Here is a 22598-nt window from a genome sequence, read left to right as displayed (position 1 = left end):
GGTTGTCAGAGGCTGTTTATGCCCCTCACCTTCGGAGTCGGCACCGCTGGGCTACCCCATGATTAATTAGATGGCTCGATCAATGTCCATCTGCCTAGTGCTAGCTTTCGGACTCGCCTGCTACGCCAAGAACCAATAAGGGCTTTAAGCTACAATTGTTGTTCTTATTTGTATTGTTTGTCTGTTCTTGTATCTGTTACACGTTTTTTTGCATCTAAGGCTTGTGATATACTGAAATGCTTGGTTTGACATGTTAATTTGTTTTCTATTATTAATAAAAAAAAGATTATACAGAAATGTCACGGCGGTAAAAACACACTGTTGACTTTGTCAACTTAATTTACTTTATTTTATTCCAATCATGCAAGCTCAAGCTATGCTACTAAAGCACCTGTGAAACAAAAAACTGCCTGAAAGACTGACCTAAAAAGTCCCAGAAAAGTTAGAAAATGTAGCCTATTAGTACAGCAGGGAAGCCGGGAGCTGGAGAGGTTCGTAGTGTGGGTGGTCCTGTTTTATGAAGCTGTGTAGCTGAAAGTGGGAATGTGACTCACACATTTACTTAAGTGTATATGAACCCAATCTTATATAATCTTTAGCAAAAGGTAAAAAAATTGAATATGAAAAACATATCCGCGCTTGGAAAATAAATTAAAAAAAACAGCAGCTGTGCACTATAACCCAGATACCAGGCACAAATAATAATGTATAAATAAAAATGCAGCTAGATAAATAAATTGCAATTCGTGCGAATAACACAATGCATGTGATATGTGCAAACATCCAAATGAATATACTAAAGTGCAATAAATGATATATGAGCAATATAAGAAAACAATAAAAATTGCATAAAGACTGTGAATAAATTCTTAAACACATATGCAGTATTACATCATATGTGAAAGGATGCAATTATGTGCAATATAGAGCTGAATTTCATCAAAGAAAGTCCCATGGAGGAAAAGTGTATTGGAAATGACGGTCAGACACCTGGCAGCATGATATCCATCACCAAAACAAAATGGAGGCTTACCAGAAAGCCAGAGACCCCCCCCCACCTTACTCAGGGAGGTCACAAAGCGCTTGATTGGATCTGTGATCCACTGAAAAGGAAGCCCGGACGTTTCACTTCAGTAGCCTTGGATAGTATACACCAGATGGTTCACAACTGACCAGGGCTTGTTATTAGGAAACCTCAGTGGCGGAATATATATGAAACAAAAGACTCCACATAGTGTGATATTGTCTCTGCATCCGATTTAATAAAAGTAGTACACTTACATAAAATTGTAAAGTTCAGGCTGAGATCGTATCACAATCAGAACAAATCTATTCCCTTGCAAATTTCAAAGTGCGATCGCGCATGCAGGGGGGTGGGGGGACTTTTTCACAGGCAGGTTTAGGCAGCTTTTTCCCTTAATAAATGAAATCGGCACTTATAAAACGCATTTTGTATTTACTTGGGTTATCTTTGTGTAATATTAAAATTTGTTTGATGAACTGAATCATTTAACTACTTAAGGACCACCCGCCGCAGTTGTACGTCGGCTGTTTGAAGAGGCATACTGTTGTTTTGGCAGCAGATAGCTGCCATAACCTCTGTATTCTCTCCTTCAGCGGGCGAGCCACTTCCAGAAAAAAAGTGATCTCGGTGGCGGATTCGCTTTTATCGGTGGCAGGAGAGGGCCCCCCTCCGGTCGTCTCCCCTGCTTACTGGAGCTGTCGGTACCGGCGGAGACGATCGGGTCCTCTTCCCTCACAGGCTGGATGCAGAGTGAGGGAAAGATGGCCCCCGCTCAGCTCCACACAATAGGATGGCGGAAGCGACGTCAAACGTCACTTCTGCCCAATGGTCTTAAAGGGGATTTTTTTCTTTTATTGCATTTTAGTGTAAATATGAGATCTGAGGTCTTTTTGACCCCAGATCTAACAATAAAGAGGTCCTGTCATACTTTTTTTCTATTACAAGGGATGTTTACAATCCTTGTAATAGGAATAAAAGTGACCCATTTTTTTCTTTAAAGGACAGTGTAAAAATAAAAAGTAAAATAAATAAGAAAAAAAAAAAACATTTAAAGAGCCCCATCCCGCCGAGATTGTGCGCAGAAGTGAACGCATACGTAAGTCATGCCCGCATATGAAAAAGTGTTCAAACCACACATGTGAGGTATCACCGCGATCGTTAGAGTGAGAGTAATAATTCTAGCATTAGACCTCCTCCTGTAACTCAAAACTGGTAACCTGTAGAAATTTTTAAACGTTGTGTATGGAGATTTTTAAGAGTAAAAGTTTGTCGCCATTCCACGAGCGGGCGCAATCTTGAAGAATGACATGTTGGGTATCAATTTACTCGGCATAATAATATCTTTCACAATATAAAAATAAAATTGGGCTAACTTTACTGTTGTCTTTTTTTCATTCAAAAAGGTATATATTTTTTCCCCAAAAATTGCGCTTGTCAGACCACTGCGCAAATACGGTGTGACAAAGTATTGCAACGACCACCATTTTATTCTCCAGGGTGTCTGAAAAAAATATATATAATGTTTGGGGGTTCTAAGTAATTTTCTAGCAAAAAAAAAAAAAATTTAACTTGTAAAAATAGAGTCCGAAAAATAAAAAATCAAGAGGGGAGGGGGGGGGGCAAATATTTTTTCACAGCACTGTACATATAGAAACTAATAGAAAAGTGTACCTGTCATACACACAAAGGGATGTCATTAAATAGTGAATGGCTACAATCTTATTAAGGTTATTAAAGTCATTGATGAAGTTAATAAGTGGCTCCATTACATGCATTTGGATTCTGCTGATGATAATAAAATAAAGAGATTCAGCCATACAGCTCACTATACATTGTGACACTGCTCCTGTTTAGGTACAGCCATCTGTTACATGCTTGTGAGCATCCAACATCAGTGCTGACAGTTTGGAAAAGTGAAAGCCGTCAGAGGTGGTAATCCCAGCGTACTTTGTACAAGGCATATGGTGAACACTGATGCTGACTGACAGCCTGTTAAAAAGGCACATTAAGGACTTCTCTTCACTCAAAAAGTGTACTCAAACCCAAAAACAAAAATGTAATAAATATATTGCAGTTTACAGGCCCTGAATGCGATGGCTGCATTAGTTTTTTTTCAGTCTTTTTCCCTTTAATCCAGTGACTAATATACTTCCTGTCCTTGGCTGGCTACACTCACTCCTCTGCTGTATCTATGAAGAGAGCCATGGTTGTCACGGGGGGGGGGGGGGGGGTAACCAGCTCACTACTGGAGCAAATGGTTTCATTATTCGCACATGGTAAAATCTGCATTTTTGCTAGAAAATGACTTAAAACCCCCAATACATTATATATTATCTGAAGGCAAAGGCCCTGTAGAATTAAAAAAAACAGTGCTTTAGTATTTTAGGTTTCACAATATGTGCACAATCGTATATCAAATCTATATTTTTAGTATGAAATATGCCAAAGGCTTCTCCTGCTGGAGAGAGAGGAGAGCGTTGTTTGCTGTGCACAGGATAAGAGGCGGCTGAACACAGACTGTTTTTTACCTTACTGCAGAGAATGCATCAAAGTAGAACTATAGGATTTTTTTGGATAGAGCAATGGAGGGATACAAACCCTGTCAGATTATTTTATCCCTGCCATCTGTATCCCAATTCCAAGCATTCCCTTCACTTCCTGTCCCATAGCCAAATAGGAAGTGAGAGGAAAAAAAAAAATTCCCCCTGCAAATTAGGGGAATCCCTTGGAGACCCCCAGGTCACCAGAACTAGTGTCCCCACTGGAAGATTTTCTCTATTACTTTTCTGGGGACAACCCAAAATTTGGGATTTTCTTTACTTTCAATGATAATGGTAAACAGGACAAATAAAGGAGCATGGATATCCTTAACAGGGGCACAGACAGCATAATAAGCATATATTGATGATTGGTTTGCGCAAAAGTTATAGCATCTACAAAATAGGGGATAGTCCTATGGCATTTGTATTATTCATTTTCTTTTTTACTAGTAATGGCGGTGATCAGCGATTCTTAGCGGGACTGCGACATTGCGGCTAACAGATCGGACACTTTTGACACTTTTTTGGGACCAGTGACAATTATACAGCGATCAGTGCTATAAAAATTGCACTAATTACTGTATAAATGACCCTGGCAGGGAAGGGGTTAACATTAGTGGTGATCAAGGGGTTAAAGGTGTTCCCAACTGTGGGGGGAGGGGACTGACCGGGAGTAGAGAGAGATCCCTGTTCCTAATCACTAGGAACAGACGATCACTCTGTACTTCCCTGTCAGAACGGGGATCAGTTTGTTTACATCCCCGTTCCGGCTCTCTGTGGAGTGATTGCGGGTGGCCATCGCGGCCGCCAGCCACACACATCAGCTCCCCGGGCGTGCGCGCCTGCTATAGCTCTTAAAAGGGACTGCCGTACCGGTACAGCAAGTTCTGGGAACGAGCCGGCCTGCCACAGTATAATGACGGCAGCTGGTCGGCAAGTAGCTAAGGTAAAAAATAAAAAAAAACCTCTGCCTTTACAACCACTTTACCTATAAATGAGAAACCTAGAGTTGCACTCTGGAAGGCACAGCGATACCCAGTATGTGTTGCGTAATTGTGGTTTACATGTACATATGCGCAGTACACATGCGTTTGCATGGAGCAACGGGGTGCTTTAAAACTTTTCTTTCTTATGCCAGCTGTGAGCTTAGTTTGACCTGTTGAAGGGCCTCGGCCCTAGGGCGTATGTTCCAAGACCCTTAACTAGTTCAACATGTCTGCCTTTGTTCATCTCCATTACATGAGTGATTATGAGATTAGGAGTTTACAGAACAGAGAATAGGATCGTTTTGCTTTGTGTTCAGCTCACAGGAAGTGACGAAGACACAGCATTTGGCTTTTGTTCACACCTGTGTCCTTGCATCTCGCTAACGCCTACACCAAAACGCATTGGTATCAGAGTACCATGTATTTTGGCACGGCACAATTTTTCAAATGGGTCAGGGACTTTTTGTGAGTTTCTTGCACATAGGGGCAACCCATTCAAATTAAAGTGCAAAAAAGCATGTGTGCAGTCAGACCTTCAGACTCGGTTCACGCAGGGGCAACTTGTCAGGCGACTTAGCCGCCTGACAAGTCGCGTTCCGTTCTGTACTATGGAACCGTTCTAATAGGAATGACTCAAGTCGCTCCGACTTAGAAAAAGGTTTCTGTACGACTTCGGGACGACTTCAGGGCGACTTGCATAGACTTCTATACAAAAGTCATTTTGCAAGCCGCCGCTGAAGTTGTGTGCAGGTCACCTAGGCAGTCGCACTGCAAGTCCAGCTGCCCCTGTGTGAACCGGCTCTCAAGGTGTGAACAGAGTCTTTCTGGCAAGATTAAGCCCTGGTTCACATTGATGCTACTTTGAAATTGCGCTACTTCACCTGAAGTAGCGCGATTTCAAAATAGCAAGGCAGCACGATTTCAGGTGCTACTTGATAGACATCTGTTTGGCTTCACGCACAGATGTCTATAGAAGTTGCGCCTGAAATCAGCAAAAGTGGTGCAGGAACTACTTTTGCAAATCGGTGTCGCACCGATTGGAACAGTGCCATTGAATCCAATAGGCTGTGACTTTGAGAGATCAAATCGCATGACAAATTGCTCCAATATGAACCTAGGCTAACAGCTAAATTCTGTCCTTGCTGAAAATGTTTTTAGTCTGAGAAAACAAAATTAATGCAGCAACCACAATAAAGGATTGGTAATCTGCAATATAGTACATTTTGTTCTTGGATTTAGTCTTCCTTTAAAATACAGCAGAGCCTGAAGTGGAAAAAATATTCAGCCTACAGCAACAAAAGGGTTAAACTGCTGCTAATCCCAAATCTGCACTGTTGGTGGTCACTGGAGAACAAGCTGAAGAGGCCCCGACCCTAGCATGACTTGTTTTGTGGAGGAATTCAAACATCGAAGACAACAGGTGGGCCTTTCCTGAGATAGTCATACGGCAACATGGTGGTAACATGTCATATCCCATCTTCTCAGCAAGGTTATGTCATAAACACTTGCCAAACCATTATAAAGCCCTAGAACGGCAACCTTCTAATGATAATGGCCACCACACAAAAGACATGAAATCAATATACACACTTCCATATGTCCAATCACAGATCAAATTATTTAAACGTGGAGCAGTGGGCTAAGTGTATCAAGCATGAAATGTAACGAATGCGGCAAAGTAAAAGGATTTCACAACCAAGTTGTCATAAATAGTACAACCGTAATACGATCAAACAGAGCCAAATACATTGCAAAGGGCAATGATAACATGTAACGTGTAACCCATGGCAGACCGTCAGAATTCAGTGTGCTGTAGTAAAATACATGGTTAATTATTTCAGACTTGTGCCTGATCTAAACTTAGCACTAGTGTAGTGAAAGGGCTCAATTCACACCACATGCAGTCCGGTGCGTTATTTTTCTGCATCAAAAACGCATGGAAAGTAGGAAAGTAGGTCATATGGTTTACAATGGCATAGTTCACACCAGTGCAGTCAGTTCCAAAAAAAAAAAAAGAACATGCTGCATTTTTCCTGCACTGGAATGCAGTAAAACACATCAAAAACGCACCTGACCCCAGTACCGTGAAATAAAAAGGGAAGAAAGAAGAAGAAAAAAAAGCATCTGGAATGCATCCGGAAAAGCATCAAAAGCGCACTGGCACACGCCAAAAACGTGTATGCAAAAACACATCCGGAACGGATCTGGAGTGCTTTTTTGTGGTGTGAACCAGCCCTAACAGTTATTTTCTCTTTAAAATCGGCTGTATAATGGCTCATAGGGTTTTTCAAAAATGTTTTGCAATTCACAAAAAAAAAATGCTACTTAAATAAAAGTATGAGGTATTTTACCTCAACATGCGAGGTATTTATCGCATAAAACCTTTCAGTATTTTATCTCATATGTGAAATCCAGTGGGATGGATACAGTGGAGAAGGTCAGTTTTTATTGCTAATAAAGAGGTAAAATGGTTTAAACCGTACAAATATGCCAATTCACTAAGTCAGTGCGATCCTTGCAGATCGCACAGACACAGATGGCGAAATAAAATCTGACAGGGGCTGTAACCCTCCCTTACTTTATACAAAATGAAAAAAGTTTTGCCTATACTTCTACTTTAAGTAAATACAAAATATATTTAAAGATGTCAAATATTGAATGGAAATAGTATCAAAAATCACACACACACACGCATACATATATAAATACCCTTCTTCCACCAATAAAAAAAAGGCAAAGTTGTCATTGTGGAGATTTCCCTTCACTTCCTGTCCCATAGTCAAACAAGAAGTGAGAGGAAATCCCTGAACAATAAATAAATCCCCTGGGACCCCTAGGTCACCAGATCAAGTGCCCCCTCTATTACTTTTATGGGGACAACCCAGAATTTGGGATTTTCTTTCACTGACAATGACAACAGTAAACCGGACAAATAGAGAGGGTGACTATCCCTAACGGGGACACAGACAGCAATAAAAACTGACAGGGGTTCCAATTCTTCTCCACTCTTTCCAAGACTGAAAAAAGTTTGCCTTTATTCTTTAAGTAAATCACCCCCAATGAATGTGTTTTTACATATTTAGGTGTCTATGCATTACTGTTGAAAAACTGACCCAAAAAGATAGAGACTACTCCAAATTGGCCAATATGTTTTTGCATTCCTTAAAGTGGTTGTAAACCCTTTACAACCACTTTTTACTACAGGTAAGCCTATAATAAGGCTTACCTGTAGCTACCCTGGATATCTCCTAGATGTCATCAGCACATGCGCACTGAAGCAATGTCTCGTTCATGCCGTTGCTTCAGCTGATGTGCCATTACCGGCGGCTCCCGTGCACATACGGGGGAGTGACGTTAATTGCGGCTCAGGCCAATCACAGCGCCGGAGCCCACGAAAACCGGAAGTAACTGCGGAAGTCATATCGCTGGGCAGAACAGTGTGCCTGGACCAATGCGGGGGCTTCGATCTAAGGTGAGTATTTTCATAAGGTGCTAGTACTCTATGCATACTAGCTCATTATGCCTTTGTCTTGCAGGGTTTTTTTTTTTTCTGTTTTTTTTTTTTTTTTTTGGTGGGTTTACAACCACTTTAAATCTCTCATGCCTGGACCACTACTTATTTAACTCATCTATTTAATTATTACCTTTAGTGAATTTATTTTAACACTGTTTTCTGAGATATTTGCCGAACATTTTTGCTTTTTGGAGGTACATAACTCATAAGGTGCTAGTGACATGACATTTTCATTAGCTCATGAAATATTTGGGGAAAATGTGTCACGTAAATTGATTATCTCATGAGATCTTTTGAGTGAAATATGCCCTATTTGTAGAAGGCTATTTAAAGCAATGGACTGCATTCAAATCAGAAAAAAAAAAGCCTAAAGTGCAAGAGCTCTTACACTTTCTCCAAAGAAATACATTTGGTATAAAAGTTTTGTGTTTGTAAAATAATAAGTGCTAAGAGGAGCAATCCAATGCAACAAATATTGACACAATCTGATACAATTGTAGATACAGCAATTACAGAAGCAGCACCCAGGACTTTACATCAGCATTATAGAACATCAAGTACCAAAAACTGAAAAGATATTAATGCAAACTCCTCACTCATACCACAAAATACTCCAAAAGTTGTATCTCTATCTTGCACAGACTCCATGCACCTGCTTTGCCTAGATGTCCTCTACTGGCTACAGCTGTGGAACACAAATGGTCAACGTGAGACCACACGTCAAACACTCTCACTGCCTTAGTACATACCTCCACCAAACTCCGATCTACACACCAAGCATAGCAGACAGCACAAACAATGAACCGGTAACTTACCCCATAGTTTGGACCATGTCAAGAGATCAGGTTTGCCCTATGAGCGATATCCAGCACTCATACAAAAGACCATGCAATCTGGAACTAACACAGAGAGCTCCACGTCAGGAAGAAATAATACATAAAACAAATCAGAATAGTAGCAGGACCAAAAAAAAAGCAGCTTGAGCACCGACACAGAGGAGGTTGCTCATTGGATTTGAACTTAGATTTTGGCTGGGGATGTTGAATATTCTGTGTCTATCTTTAACTTGCCAGTGATTTGGTTTCACATACCAGTGTAGTTCTGAAGACAGATGCCTTTGCAGAGGCCACCAATCACAAAGAGGCAATGTGCATTCCCCTCTCCTCCCTCCCCCACTTCGCCCTGTCTTCTCCTGGATATCTAGCAAAATAATCGCTCAGCTGTCTCCAGCCTATCTTAGGAGGATGAAAGAGGAGCTTTCCTGGATTGTCAGAGGTAGACCTGGAAGAGAAAGTAGGATTATTCGCTTGGGTTGTGAAGGCTCTGGGCGGCAATATACTTACAGAGCACAACACTGCTGCTAATTCCTATGGATTGACGGTTACCAGGCATGAACAGTGGTCTCTGTCTGTAATGCCATAAAGTTCCAGCGAAACTAAGCAATGGCAGAAAGGAATGCCAGTGAACCATAGTGCGGCTTTGTGTGCCTGATTTATTAAAGTGTTAACGGGAAAAATTTAACACAATAAATAGGCCGTGTTGGGTTATTGCTTTAAATTTATTTTTAACAGTGTCGGCAAATCACCAAGTGCTCAGACAAAATCCATATTTGTGAACGGTCTCGTCTGCCAACTATTTGAAATTCTGTTCCAGACAGTTTTCTGATCCCAAAATCCCTGTCAGTCTCTAGACCAGCCTTTGTCAACCTTTCCAACATGGAGGAACCCATGAAATAATTTACAGCTCTCAGGGAACCCCTACTAATTACTATATATTACTAATATATCTACAGCAATAGTACCACTTAAGGACCGAGCCTCTTTCTGAGATTTGGTGTTTACAAGTTAAAAACAGTTTTTTTTTTTGCTAGAAAATTACTTAGAACAACCAAACATTATATATATTTTTTTCTAACACCCTAGAGAATAAAATGGCAGTCGTTGCAATACTTTCTGTCACACCGCATTTGTGCAGCGGTCTTACAAGCACACTTTTTTTGTAAAAAAAATACACTTTTTTGCATTAAAAAAATAAGACAACAGTAAAGTTAGCCCAATTTTTTTTTTTTATTGTGAAAGATATTGTTACGCCGAGTAAATTGATAGCCAACATGTCACACTTCAAAAATGTAAACATCCCTTGTAATAGAAAAAAAAGCATGACAGGACCTCTTAAATATGAGATCTGGGGTCAAAAAGACCTCAGATCTCATATTTACACTAAAATGCAACAAAAAAAATAAGATAAAAAAATGTTGTCGTTTGAAAATAAATAAATAAGTGTCCCTTTAAGAGCTATGACGTTTTGACATCGCTTCCGCCCTGCAAAGGTATGGGGCCAGCTTCCCCTCACTCATCTCCATACCCAACACCGAGAAGGATCCGATCGCTCCGGTAAGCGGCGGAGTGCACGCCGTTGCCAATAAAAATGATCTCGCGGTGAATCTGCCACAGAGACCACTTTTATTGGAAACTGGACCGTTCACTAAAGAAGAGGATACCGGGGTTATGGTAGCTAGCTGTTGCTATAACAACGATATCCCTCTTCAAAGTGCCAACGTATATCGGCATGAGCCGGTCCAGAAGTGGTTAAAAGATGTATGGGATTTTTTTTTTTATCATACTTACCTAGGTGGATGCTGCATCTGTCCTCTAACGGTGAGAACCGTGCGATCAAACACGGACGATCGCTCGGTTCTCAGAGCTCCTTGAGCAAAGAACTGGTGACTGTCAGTCAGCAGCTCTCTGCTCTAACACCCCCCGCCCCGACTCACTGGAGCGTTGGACTGTGACGGGGCGGGAGCGGCCAGCTCAGGCTCTCAGCGACTCGCGATCCTTTCCGAGCCTGGACCGGCTTTGTGACATCAGCCGACAGCAGACTTCAATCCGCTGTCTGCTGAACATGGGCCACAGGAGTGGTGAACGACCTGCACTTCTGTGATTCATAAGGGAAGTACAGCCAAACGAGCTCTGGCTGTACTTCTCCTTTAAGCCTAGTACACATTATTAGAAAATCAGATGAAAATATCCATATTCAGAACAATCATTCAATCTCCTGTTTGTCAGTATACTGCTCTAAAGAGCAGAGTCAAATTTACGAAGGGACATGCTGGTAAATTTTTCTTGTTAATTACCAAAAGGGAGGATTTTTTTTTCAGTATTCAGCCTTAAAAAAAAAAAAAAAAAAAAAAAAAAATCAGACGAGCATACAGGATAATAAAATATTTTTTTTAAGGAGATTTTAAACTTAAATGTGTTAAGGGGATAGCATATGAAGTTTACCAGTATACAGATTATCATTTGGTCTACAATAAAAGGTTATGATTAAAAATGTTACTAAACCCAGGACCCTGCATCACTATATCTGGTACACAGAACATGGAAATGCAATAGTTTAGTAAATATAAACTGCTAAATACCTTTTCTAATCAGCAGTTTGCTAGAAGCCATACGTCTGCTCTGTGTCCAGCATAGCACTGGTTAAAGCTAGTAGGAAGAGAGTTCATTCTCCTCTAACTGTCCTAAGAGGCTGCATGGTTCCTGACCCTCTGACTGGACAGTGCTGATTGGCCCAGTGCTGATCACATGCATATTCCCAAGAAAGAAAGAAAAAAAAAAAAAAAACCTCTAGCAATACACACCAAACTGAGCATGTGCAGCTTGTCCCCAAGGCTCTGTTCTATCAGGATATGGTTTAGGGTCTGTGGAAGAAGGGGAGGATCAGAGAAGACAGGATCAAACAGCTTTTTTACACAATGCAGTGGATTAACCCATTAGGTTCCAGAGTGAGTATAACAAGCATGCTTTACTGCATATACAGACTGATTTTACTCCATATACAGACTGTAAATATCCCTGGTGACAGCAATAGGCTTGTGACAGGTACTCTTTATGGATTCTGTGAGCTGTCCCTGCCGGGAGAACACAGGAGTTACTGCTAGCGGCTATAGCCAATCGATATAGTCAATCAAATGCTGAAAAATTTGACATGCTGGTTTTACCCAAGTCGATGGATCGTCTTGGGTGGAATCAGCATGTCCATAGATGGTTTGAATCAGTCCCTGTTGCATGTGTGATTTCAGCCCATTCAAAATGCATGGGCTAATACGTACCGCACAGAACTGCGTGACTGATGTGCGGTCCCCAGCCCTCTCTTTTAGATTGTAACCTCTAACGACTGTAACTGTACTTTTTCCCCTTTGTGTTGTAAAGCACTGCGCAAACTGTTGGTGCTATATAAATCCTGTATAATGGTAATAAAATGTATTGAACACCATCAAATCATTTATTTACAGTCTTGAAGCTACCAACCTCCATTATGCAGCACAAGACATATACAGCTATGAAAGTCTTTTGTGACTTGCAATCTGCATGCTGCAGAAGTCTAAAGCTCAACACACAAAATACAATCTGATTGTACAATCTGCTTTAGATGTACCAACAACCATGGGCCTGCCTGATTGGATATCAATTGACAGGTAGTCCCCTTGTTACATAGTTTTGGTAAATCTGAAGTTGATTACACAAAGATTGTATGGTCAGATTGTAACATGTATAGCTGTGGCTGCCATCAGCCTGTCATTGCATTGTATGGGAGTTCTTTACACACACCGGTCATTCCAACCACAGGAATCCACAGATTCTTGTCGCTGGAGTTCGCAGCCTGTGTTAATCACCGTAGTGAATGTAGACTCAATGCTGACACCATGATAAGTTAGGTGATTTTGCTCATCAGCAACATGGATTGAAAAAAAGGGATGAGAAGGGTGGGGTTGATTTACTAATGCTCTAATCAGCCCTTTGCGACCTGTGTTCTGCATGTAGGTAGCCCATTCATTGCAATGTGCTGCCCCATCCATTGCAATGTGCTGCCCCATCCATTGCAATGTGCTGCCCCATCCATTGCAATGTGCTGCCCCATCCATTGCAATGTGCTGCCCCATCCATTGCAATGTGCTGCCCCATCTGCAGAAACTTAGGAAAAAATCCATGACCCTTTAATTTTTTCATTGTACAGCATGGAACCACATGGTGTTGTGGCACAATGCAGTTTCACACTCGCAAAGACGTCGGCATTTTGCTGATGTGTAGAGGTGCCATTAGGAATTGACTCTAGGTTCACACCTATGCGTTTGCTGTGGCTAACAGGCACAGCATCTCATTCAATTGAATGGGTTGCTGTACCTTGAGGGAAATGCAGGAAACATTTCCCCTACACTTTTTTTAAAAGCAGCCACAAGAAAATCACATGGCACATATGCCCTCAAGTGATTTCCCGAACCCGAGAACGCACTGCATTTTTAGATGCGGGGGGTGGGGTGCGATTTTAAGAATGAATGACAGCCCCATGTGTCTTCAAAACAGCAGCGTGTTTTGGTTGTGGGAAGAAGTGCGATGTACATGTCTTGCATCTGCAACAGTGTCACCCTAACCTAATGGCAGCAGAGCGTTTCTCCCACGTGTGGGGAACTCGTTGTGATTGTGCACGCACTCCAGACATGCAATATGAACCCAGCATAAAGGAGTAGGAAATTTTCATTTTCAAAGTGACTTTTTATTTTACAAAGTTAATTTTTTAATTTTGTAAAAATGTACTTTGCAAAGAATACCTTATCAATTGCAAAAATGATTAAGAAAAAAAAAAAAAAAAAAAAAAAAAAAGCAGGATTTTTGCTTACACCTGACTGGATCACTGAAGTCATAACATTTTTACATAATTTACTAAGCTAGGTGTAAATTCACGTATTCACCTCGCTTAGTAAATGAGGTTGTGTTGTACTGTTTCATCTGATTACTTTTTTTTTATTCTCCTTGCGCAAAGGGGGTTATTTACGAAAGGCAACTCCACATTGCACTGCAAGTGCATTTGGAAGTGCAGTCGCTCTAAATCTAATGGGTAGATCTGAAACAAGGGGAAGCTCTGCGGATTTTATCATCCAATAGTGTGCAAGCTAAAATGCTGTTTGTTTTTTATTTTCCTCGCATGTCCCTCTCGGATTTACAGCGGCTTTACTTCCAAGTGCACTTAAGTGCAAAGTGGATTTTCCTTTAGTAAATAACCCCCAATGTATATAATAATAGCACATTTAATAGCGAATAATTAATAAACATGATTTGTGACAGAGTAAATGATAAATGATCAAATATATACAAATAATAATTGATACATGATTTAAATTTAATGACGTTGATAAAAGTTGTAATATGATACGGTTATCAGGGCAAGCTTATACCTGGCACACATAGATGAATACTCAACACGTTTCATGGCATGTTGCCAATCGTCAGGAGTTGGATGCATGAATGAGCTAGAAGATAATAGATAAATTATTAAATTGTCTATAGGGATCCACTATTCCCCATAGATATGAAAAAGGCGGAGAAGAGAAAGAAAAAAGAAAATGCACTTTCAGTATTACTTACAAAGCAGCCCATAAATTATGGCCAGCTCCAGGGAACGGGAGAGAGAACGGAGGCCCGGCACAAATGGTCCCAACCGGGGTAGAGGCAGGAGATCCTCTAAGTAGGACCCATGGGGAACAGTAGCCAGGGAGCAGGTCGGACAGCCACTACACAATGTCATATGGTAAAATGTGTACATAATTGACATCTGCCCAAATCTGTGTATAGATATAAAGTGAAATAATAAGAAGCTGTAAATAAAGATGACGGGTTGCTTGGCTGTGTGTGGATGTGGAGTGAATGTGAGTATGAATGCGTGCAGATAAAATTAAGTATGTGCAAATAATGAAATTACATTGATTAAGAGGTATATATATCCAATATGTACAAATTGGATATGTATACCTCTTAATTTAATTCATTTCATTATTTACACATCCCTTGTCATTGTACATACTTATTTGCTTTGTAAGCAATACTGAAAGTGCTTTTTCTTTTTTCTTTCTCTCCCCCCATCTATGAAGAATAGTGGATCCCTATAGACAATTTAATAACTTATCTATTATCATCTAGCTCATTCATGCATCCAACTCCTGACGATTGGCAACAGGCCATGAAACGCGTTGTGTTCATCTATGGGTGCCAAGTATAAACTTGCCCTGATAACTGTATCATATTACAACTTTTATCAACTTCATTTAACCGCTTCCCGACGGCCTCATGCAGATATACTGTGGCAGAAGGGCATGTACAGGCAGATTATCATACCTATACATTGCCCTTTAAGAGGCGGCTTGCGGGCGGGAGCTCCGTGAGCGTGATCTCGGGACCTACGGACTCGATGTCTGCGGGGATACCCGCGATCGTTTCACTGAGAGGAAGAACAGGGAAATGCTAATGTAAACAAGCATTTCCCCGTTCTGCCGAAAGACACTGATCACAGCTCCCTGTAAATCGGGAGCGGTGATCAGTGTTGTGTCACACATAGCCCATCCCCCCCACAGTTAGAATCACTCCCTAGGACACACTTAACCCCTACAGCGCCACCTAGTGGTTAACCCCTTCACGGCCAGTCACAGTTACACAGTAATCAATGCATTTTATTCTCGCCTTGATTACTGCAACTCCCTCCTCATTGGATTACCTTTACTTAGGCTATCCCCCCTTCAGTCCATAATGAATGCCGCTGCAAGACTCATCCACCTTACCAACCATTCAGTGTCCTCCACCTATCTGCCAATACCTCCATTGGCTTTCACCTCACCCAACGAATAAAATTCAAAGTACTAACAATAATTTACAAAGCCATCCATAACTCTGCCCCCAGCTACATCACTAACCTAGTCCCAAAATACCAACCAAGCCGCTCTCTTTGGTCCTCCCAAGACCTCCTACTCTCTAAATCCCTTGTCACCTCCTCCCATGCTCGCCTCCAGGATTTCTCCAGAGCTTCTCCCATCCTTTGGAACTCCCTACCCCAATCTGTCCAACTGTCCCCTAATCTATCCATCTTTAGGAGTTCCCTGAAAACCCTTCTTTTCAAAGAAGCCTATCCTGCTTCTAACACACACTGTTTTACTTCCTCCATCAGCTCATCCCCCCCACAGATATTACCTTTTGTATCAATTGACCCTTCCTTTTTAGATTGTAAGCTCTAACGAGCAGGGCCCTCTGATTCCTCTTGTACCAAATTGTAATGTAACTGTACTGTCAGCCCTCATGTTGTAAAGCGCTGCGCAAACTGTTGGCGCTATATAAAACCTGTATAATAATAATTTTTAATCGCACCTATCGCTGTATAAATGTGAATGGTCCCAAAATAACACCAAAAGTGCCATAATGTCGCAGTCACGATAAAAAATTAACAAAAAAAACAAAAACCGCTGATCGCCGCCATTACTAGTAAAAAAAAATGCCATAAAACTATCCCCTATTTTGTAGACGCTATAACTTTTGCGCAAACCAATCAATAAACGCTTATTGCATTTTCTTTTTTACCAAAAATATGTAGAAGAATATGTATTGGCCTAAACTGAGGAAAATTTTTTTTTCTATATTTTTTTGGGGGATATTTATTATAGCAAAAAGTAAAAAATAGCTTTTTTTCAAAATTGTCTCTCTTTTTTTGGTTTATAGCGCAAAAAAGAAAAACTGCAGAGGTGATCAAATATCACCAAAAGAAAGCTCTATTTGTGGGAAAAAAAGGACGTCAATTTTGTTTGGGAGCCACGTCGCACGACTGCGCAATTGTCAGTTAAACGGAGACTGTGCCTGAATCGCAAAAAGTGCTCTGGTCTTTGGCCAGCCAAATGGTCCACGGCTTAAGTGGTAATGTAAATCAAGTATCAATAATTTTTATATATTTGATCGTTTATCATTTACTCTGTCACAAATCATGTTTATTAAATGATTTTCTATTAAATGTACTATTATTATATACAGTGGGCCAAAAAAGTATTTAGTCAGCCACCAATTGTGCAAGTTCCCCCACTTAAAAGATGAGAGAGGCCTGTAATTGTCATCATAGGTATACCTCAACTATGAGAGATAAAATGTGGAAACAAATCCAGACAATCACACTGTCTGATTTTTGAAAGAATTTATTTGCAAATTATGGTAGAAAATAAGTATTTGGTCACCTACAAACAAGCAAGATTTCTGGCTCTCACAGACCTGTATCTTCTTCTTTAAGAGGCTCCCCTGTCCTCCACTCATTACCTGTACTGGCACATGTTTGAACTTGTTATCAGTATAAAAAAAGACACCTGTCCACAACCTCAAACAGTCACACTCCAAACTCCACTATGGTGAAGACCAAAGAGCTGCCGAAGGACACCAGAAACAAAATTGTAGACCTGCACCAGGCTGGGAAGACTGAAACTGCAATAGACAAGCAGTTTGGTGTGAAGAAATCAACTGTGGGAGCAATAATTAGAAAATGGAAGACATACAAGACCACTGATAATCTCCCTCGATTTGGGGCTCCACGCAAGATCTCAGCACATGGGGTCAAAATGATCACAAGAACGGTGCGCAAAAATCCAAGAACCACACGGGGGAACCTAATGAATGACCTGCAGAGAGCTGGGACCAGCGTAACAAAGGCTACCATCAGTAACATACTAAGCCGCCAGGGACTCAGATCCTGCAGTGCCAGAGGTGTCCCCCTGCTTAAGCCAGTACATGTCTGGGCCCATCTGAGGTTTGCTAGAGAGCATTTGGATGATCCAGAAGAGGATTGGGAGAATGTCATATGGTCAAATGAAACCAAAAGTAGAACTGTTTGATAGAAACACAACTCGTCGTGTTTGGAGGAGAGAGAATGCTGAGTTGCAACCAAAGAACACCATACCTAATGTGAAGCATGGGGGGTGGCAACATCATGCTTCGGGGCTGTTTCTCTGCAAAGGGAACAGGACGACCGATCCGTGTACATGAAAGAATAAATGGGGCCATGTATTGTGAGATTTTGAGTGCAAACCTCCTCCCATCAGCAAGGGCATTGAAGATGAAACGTGGCTGGGTCTTTCAGCATGACAATGATCCCAAACACACCGCCCAGGCACCGAAGGAGTGGCTTCGTAAGAAGCATTTCAAGGGCCAGTCTCCAGATCTCAACCCCATAGAAAACCTTTGGAGGGAGTTGAGGTCCGTGTTGCCCAGTGACAGCCCCAAAACATCACTGCTCTAGAGGAGATCTGCATGGAGGAATGGGCCAACATACCAGCAACAGTGTGTGACAACCTTGTGAAGACTTACAGAGAACGTTTGACCTCTGTCATTGCCAACAAAGGATATATAACAAAGTATTGAGATGAACTTTTGATATTGACCAAATACTTATTTTCCACCATAATTTGCAACTAAATTCTTTCAAAAATCAGACAAATGTGATTGTCTGGATTTGTTCCCACATTTTGTCTCTCATAGTTGAGGTATACCTATGATGACAATTACAGGCCCCTCTCATCTTTTTAAGTGGGAGATCTTGTACAATTTGTGGCTGACTAAATACTTTTTTGCCCCACTGTACATTGATTCTTTATGACTACATTCTGTATCAGAAATGTTTCACCGTTATCGGTTTTATTATGCTTATTATTATGAATTACCCCTAGGGGATTGTGACATTCAATTTATTCATGCTTATTCCATATATTATTATACACATCAACATGCCCCATGTAAAGTCCCAAGCCCACTACTCTTTGTTCTTGCATAACATTTAGGGATGGAGGTATGCTGATGTTGTTGTTTTAGGTTGAGACAGGTCACATTCCTTTCTAGTTTTACATACAGTATACAGCACTGTGTTTCAGCTATGAAATGGGAACTTTTGTCCCACTCCCAGAGCAAAATCAAGTCAGGCCGAGCGGCACTCAGCCTTTCACAGGGAGCTTTGTCTTCTATGAATGAATAGAAAGCTTCCTCTGATTGGTCGAATCATAGACTGTGACATCATCAGCCCAGCTCTGCCAATCAGAGGAAGCTTTCTATTCATTCACAGAATACAAAGCTTCCTGTGAAAGGCTGAGTGCCACTCAGCCCAATTCGATTTCGTTCCAGGAGTGAAACAGGAAGTTCCCATCCCTCTGCCAGAACACAGCTCTGTATACTTTGTGTAGCTGGGGATACAGAGAGTTAATACAGCGCGCACAGCTGCTGCATCTGTTAGTGAAATAAATAGTTCGCTTGGACCAGCTCAGTCCAAACAAACTCGTTAAACTCACTAAAAGCTAGACATATTAGTCATATTTAGCCATCAACACCAGGTAGCTTGCCAGTTTAAATGCAGGGAATGGGAAATAAAATATATATTATCAGTTATGTGTCATAGTAATACAATTCTAAATCATTAAAAAAAGCTTCAAATTACTACTTGTTTTTTTTCTGTATAATTTTGCCAGGCATAGCAGAAAGAGTTGCCAAGCTTTTCGTCTGCTGACAGCATGACGTTACTTGACGTATCTGAAGTATAAACTAGCAGCCTATTATGGCAATGATCCAGAAGGAATAAAGGACCCGGAATAATATGAAATCTATATTTACTGCCAATTTTCACAAGCACTGTATTTTGCTGCTTACATTTATTGGTTACAACACATACAAAAGGAATATTTCAGAGCATTCAGAATACAGCAAATTCTAAAGACATTTCCATTTTTGGTAAAATTACCTTACTGACCACTAGGGCTACTGTTAAAAATCATGGGGACCTATACAGCCTACCTGACAGCGCCCCCTCCAGGGATGTGGGTACAAGCGTACAGTGCCCGAACACAGATAGTGTGCATTTAGGACAGCTCACCCACACTGGCACATCTTCCAAATGAAGACTTCCCTGCTGTGTTCATACAGCCTAGAACAGAGGTGGGCAAGTAATTTTACCAAGGGGCCACATGAGATGCTGGGACTCTTGTGGAGGGCTGAATCAATATAGGCTAAACGTAATTCTGCCTTAAAGTGGAAGTCCATGCTAAAACTAAAATCCCTGCCTCTATAGGCACCTACAATCTAACACTAACCTATCTAGCACTGTAAAGAAGAAATCGGTATACATGCCTTTTCTGAAGCCGATCCGACCCAATCTCCAGCTGCAGAAGCTCTGCTGAGGACAAGGCCGACAACAGCTGTGAAATGAATGGGAAGTGACGTCACCCATAGAGTTACTATGGGGCTTCTGTTGTCTATGGGGCTTCTGTTGTCTATGGGGCTTCTGTTGTCGGATGTGTCCTCTGCACCCGCCTCCACAGCTCAGCTTCAAAAAAGGTATGTATACTGATTTTTTTCTTTACAGGGCTAGATAGGTTAGTGTTAGATTGTGGGTGTCTATAGATGCAGGGATTTTAGTTTTAGCATGGACTTCCACTTTAAGCTGGCCATACATTGATCAAAATTTGGCTAGATCAGCAGGGACCGGACGAATTTCAATCCATGTACAGACAGGCTGGTTGTACAAGCAGTCTGTTGGATTTTCCCCACCATAGTATGTACCATACTTGTGCTCACTGACCCATGTATAGTGAGAGGGCACATAACACATAAAAGTAAAGATATTGACCAAAAGGCAATGAGTGGAATTTTACTGGTAAAATAAACCCACAAGGTCTTTAAAATGTCGATCTGATTTAAGCAACCTGTTCACAGAGTCACTTGTATAGAAGGAAAATAAGGGGCAATATACTTACCCTTTCATCAGATGATGTGCCTTGCTGCTCCCTGGCCACTGCAGGTATTCTGGACTTCCTAGAATGTAGAGTACCTGCTCTCCTGCTGTATGCTGTGGTTCCTCCAGCTAACTCGTATGTTAATACAGGGTGATCAACCTGACAGGAGGAACCACAGAGTGCAACAAGGGGTAAACAGGTATCCAAATATCTGCTGTAGCAATGGCTTTTTAACATATAGGCCACCTGAAAAGTATGTATTTCCTCTTTTACAACTTGTTCCTTCTGGGTCCTGTAATGGAAGGGTCACTTTAATGGTTGTTTTTGGACCCTAATTTTACAAAGATGCTGCCTCGAACTTTGAGGCATTTCGTTGATTTTTTGTTTTTTTAGAAATATCTGTAAAAAAACTGCACTGGGGTTGGTGCCCCAAAGGAATAGAGGCCTTTCTCTTAGCAAAGTGAATGTTTTCTTAAAGCAGTTGTAAACCTCAGACTTTAAATATGAACAAAGCATATCCCTCTATAGTGTGTACTTGTCTCAATCCAGAGCACCCAGTGTCATTTCTGTCCACTGCCTCCTTCCTCTTCTATCAGCATGATTCACTTCTGACAAGTTTTCCTGACACCAAGAGAAAAATGGTGACAGGAGGGAGCTCCAGCTGATTGACAGCCTCAGTTTTGCTCCTGTGTGCTATGTGGAAGGGGGGGGGGGTCCCTTCCCTTCAATCAGCTCTCTTTACTGGTGTAACTTCAGCTCTCCACCCCTCGCATTCCGGAGCTGGGAGATCCTGTGTAAATTCTGCATTTTGGATGGCTGTAGGGGAAAGACTGCTGTAGGTACAACTTATGTAGGTGGATTAGTTCCACCTCTGCGTATGACCTGAGGCCAAGTAACTTTGCTGAACATATGTGAGGGTTTACAACCACTTTAACTTAGTAAATACAGTAAATACCCAATTTGTCAAGTGAAGATTCTTTATTCCTTTAGTAAATCAACCCACCCTGTTACATTACAAGTAAAATCTATTTAAACTTTTTTGTAAAAAAAAAAAAAAAAAAAAAAAAAAAAAATCTTTACTAGATTGTTTTATTAAGTATCAGATGTGTGGCACTTGTTGTTCAGTGGAAGCAAAAGTGAATCCTGGAAACCATGTTAAATATAGCTGCAATCGTATAGTAGTCACAGTCTAAGTTTGTCACACTGGCACAAAGAAGCTATGTGACAGAGGTGGGTGGTGTGAGGAGACATTATTATAAGTATATCTTCAACAGCCATGAAAGCAGACATTACAGAAAAAAAAAAACAAATACTTGGTAATCAATAGGAAACTATTATGAGTTTTTGTCAATCTTACTTGAATGAAAAAAAAATGTATAAACTGATCTTTATGTAATTCTAACATATAATATTGGTGGTTTCCATAGCATTTAGTTTGCAGACAATGTTAAGTGCATGCTGGGCTAATAAGAAATCCCAGTAAACATTTTACACTTGTTGCTAACAAGAAAGGGTTCAAGCTGAACTCAAACCAGGAGGATTATATTATAATTTTAAAGGGGCTTTTTTACTATGTTTAAACAAAGCTGACCTTGTTTTCGTAAAATGCATTTGGTTTCATTCCTGTTCCTTTTTATGTAACTGGGCAAATGGTTTTCTCCCTATGGAGTAATTGCTTACTACAGTTCACCAGTAAGATACAGTGCCTTGAAAAAGTATTCATACCCCTTGAAATTTTCCACATTTTGTCATGTTACAACCTAAAAACGTAAATGTATTTTTTCAGGATTTTATGTGATAGACCAACACAAAGTAGCACATAATTGTGAAGTGGACGGATATAGATAAATGGTTTTCAACATTTTTTACAAATAAATATGTGAAAAGTGTGGCGTGCATTTATATTCAGCCCCCCTGAGTCAATACTTTGTAGAACCACCTTTCCCTGCAATTACAGCTGCAAGTC

The 22598-nt window shown here is 40.8% G+C and overlaps 1 protein-coding gene across 16 annotated transcripts in view; it reads right to left on the bottom strand.

The window, feature by feature from the left end:
• The window catches only part of DTNA (dystrobrevin alpha), a 393012-nt gene that overhangs the window by 269337 nt on the left and 101077 nt on the right, over positions 1–22598 (bottom strand). For 6 of the 16 annotated variants that reach the window (XR_012244518.1, XM_073631552.1, XM_073631553.1 and 3 more), the window contains exon 1: positions 8880–9136. The exons of 2 other annotated variants lie outside the window; for them this stretch is intronic. Coding sequence is in view for 12 of the 14 variants with exons in the window: in XM_073631552.1 (XP_073487653.1) it covers positions 8880–8896 (17 nt within the window). In the remaining 2 variants the exon portion in view is untranslated. 8 more of the 16 variants (XM_073631555.1, XM_073631556.1, XM_073631557.1 and 5 more) reach the window with 5 other exon arrangements.

The sequence above is a fragment of the Aquarana catesbeiana genome, linkage group LG05, assembly GCF_042186555.1.
Source record: "Aquarana catesbeiana isolate 2022-GZ linkage group LG05, ASM4218655v1, whole genome shotgun sequence".
NCBI classification, from domain to species: Eukaryota; Metazoa; Chordata; class Amphibia; order Anura; family Ranidae; genus Aquarana; species Aquarana catesbeiana.
The sequence above is the reverse complement of the archived record's forward strand: the minus strand, read 5'-3'. Positions and strand labels throughout refer to the sequence as shown.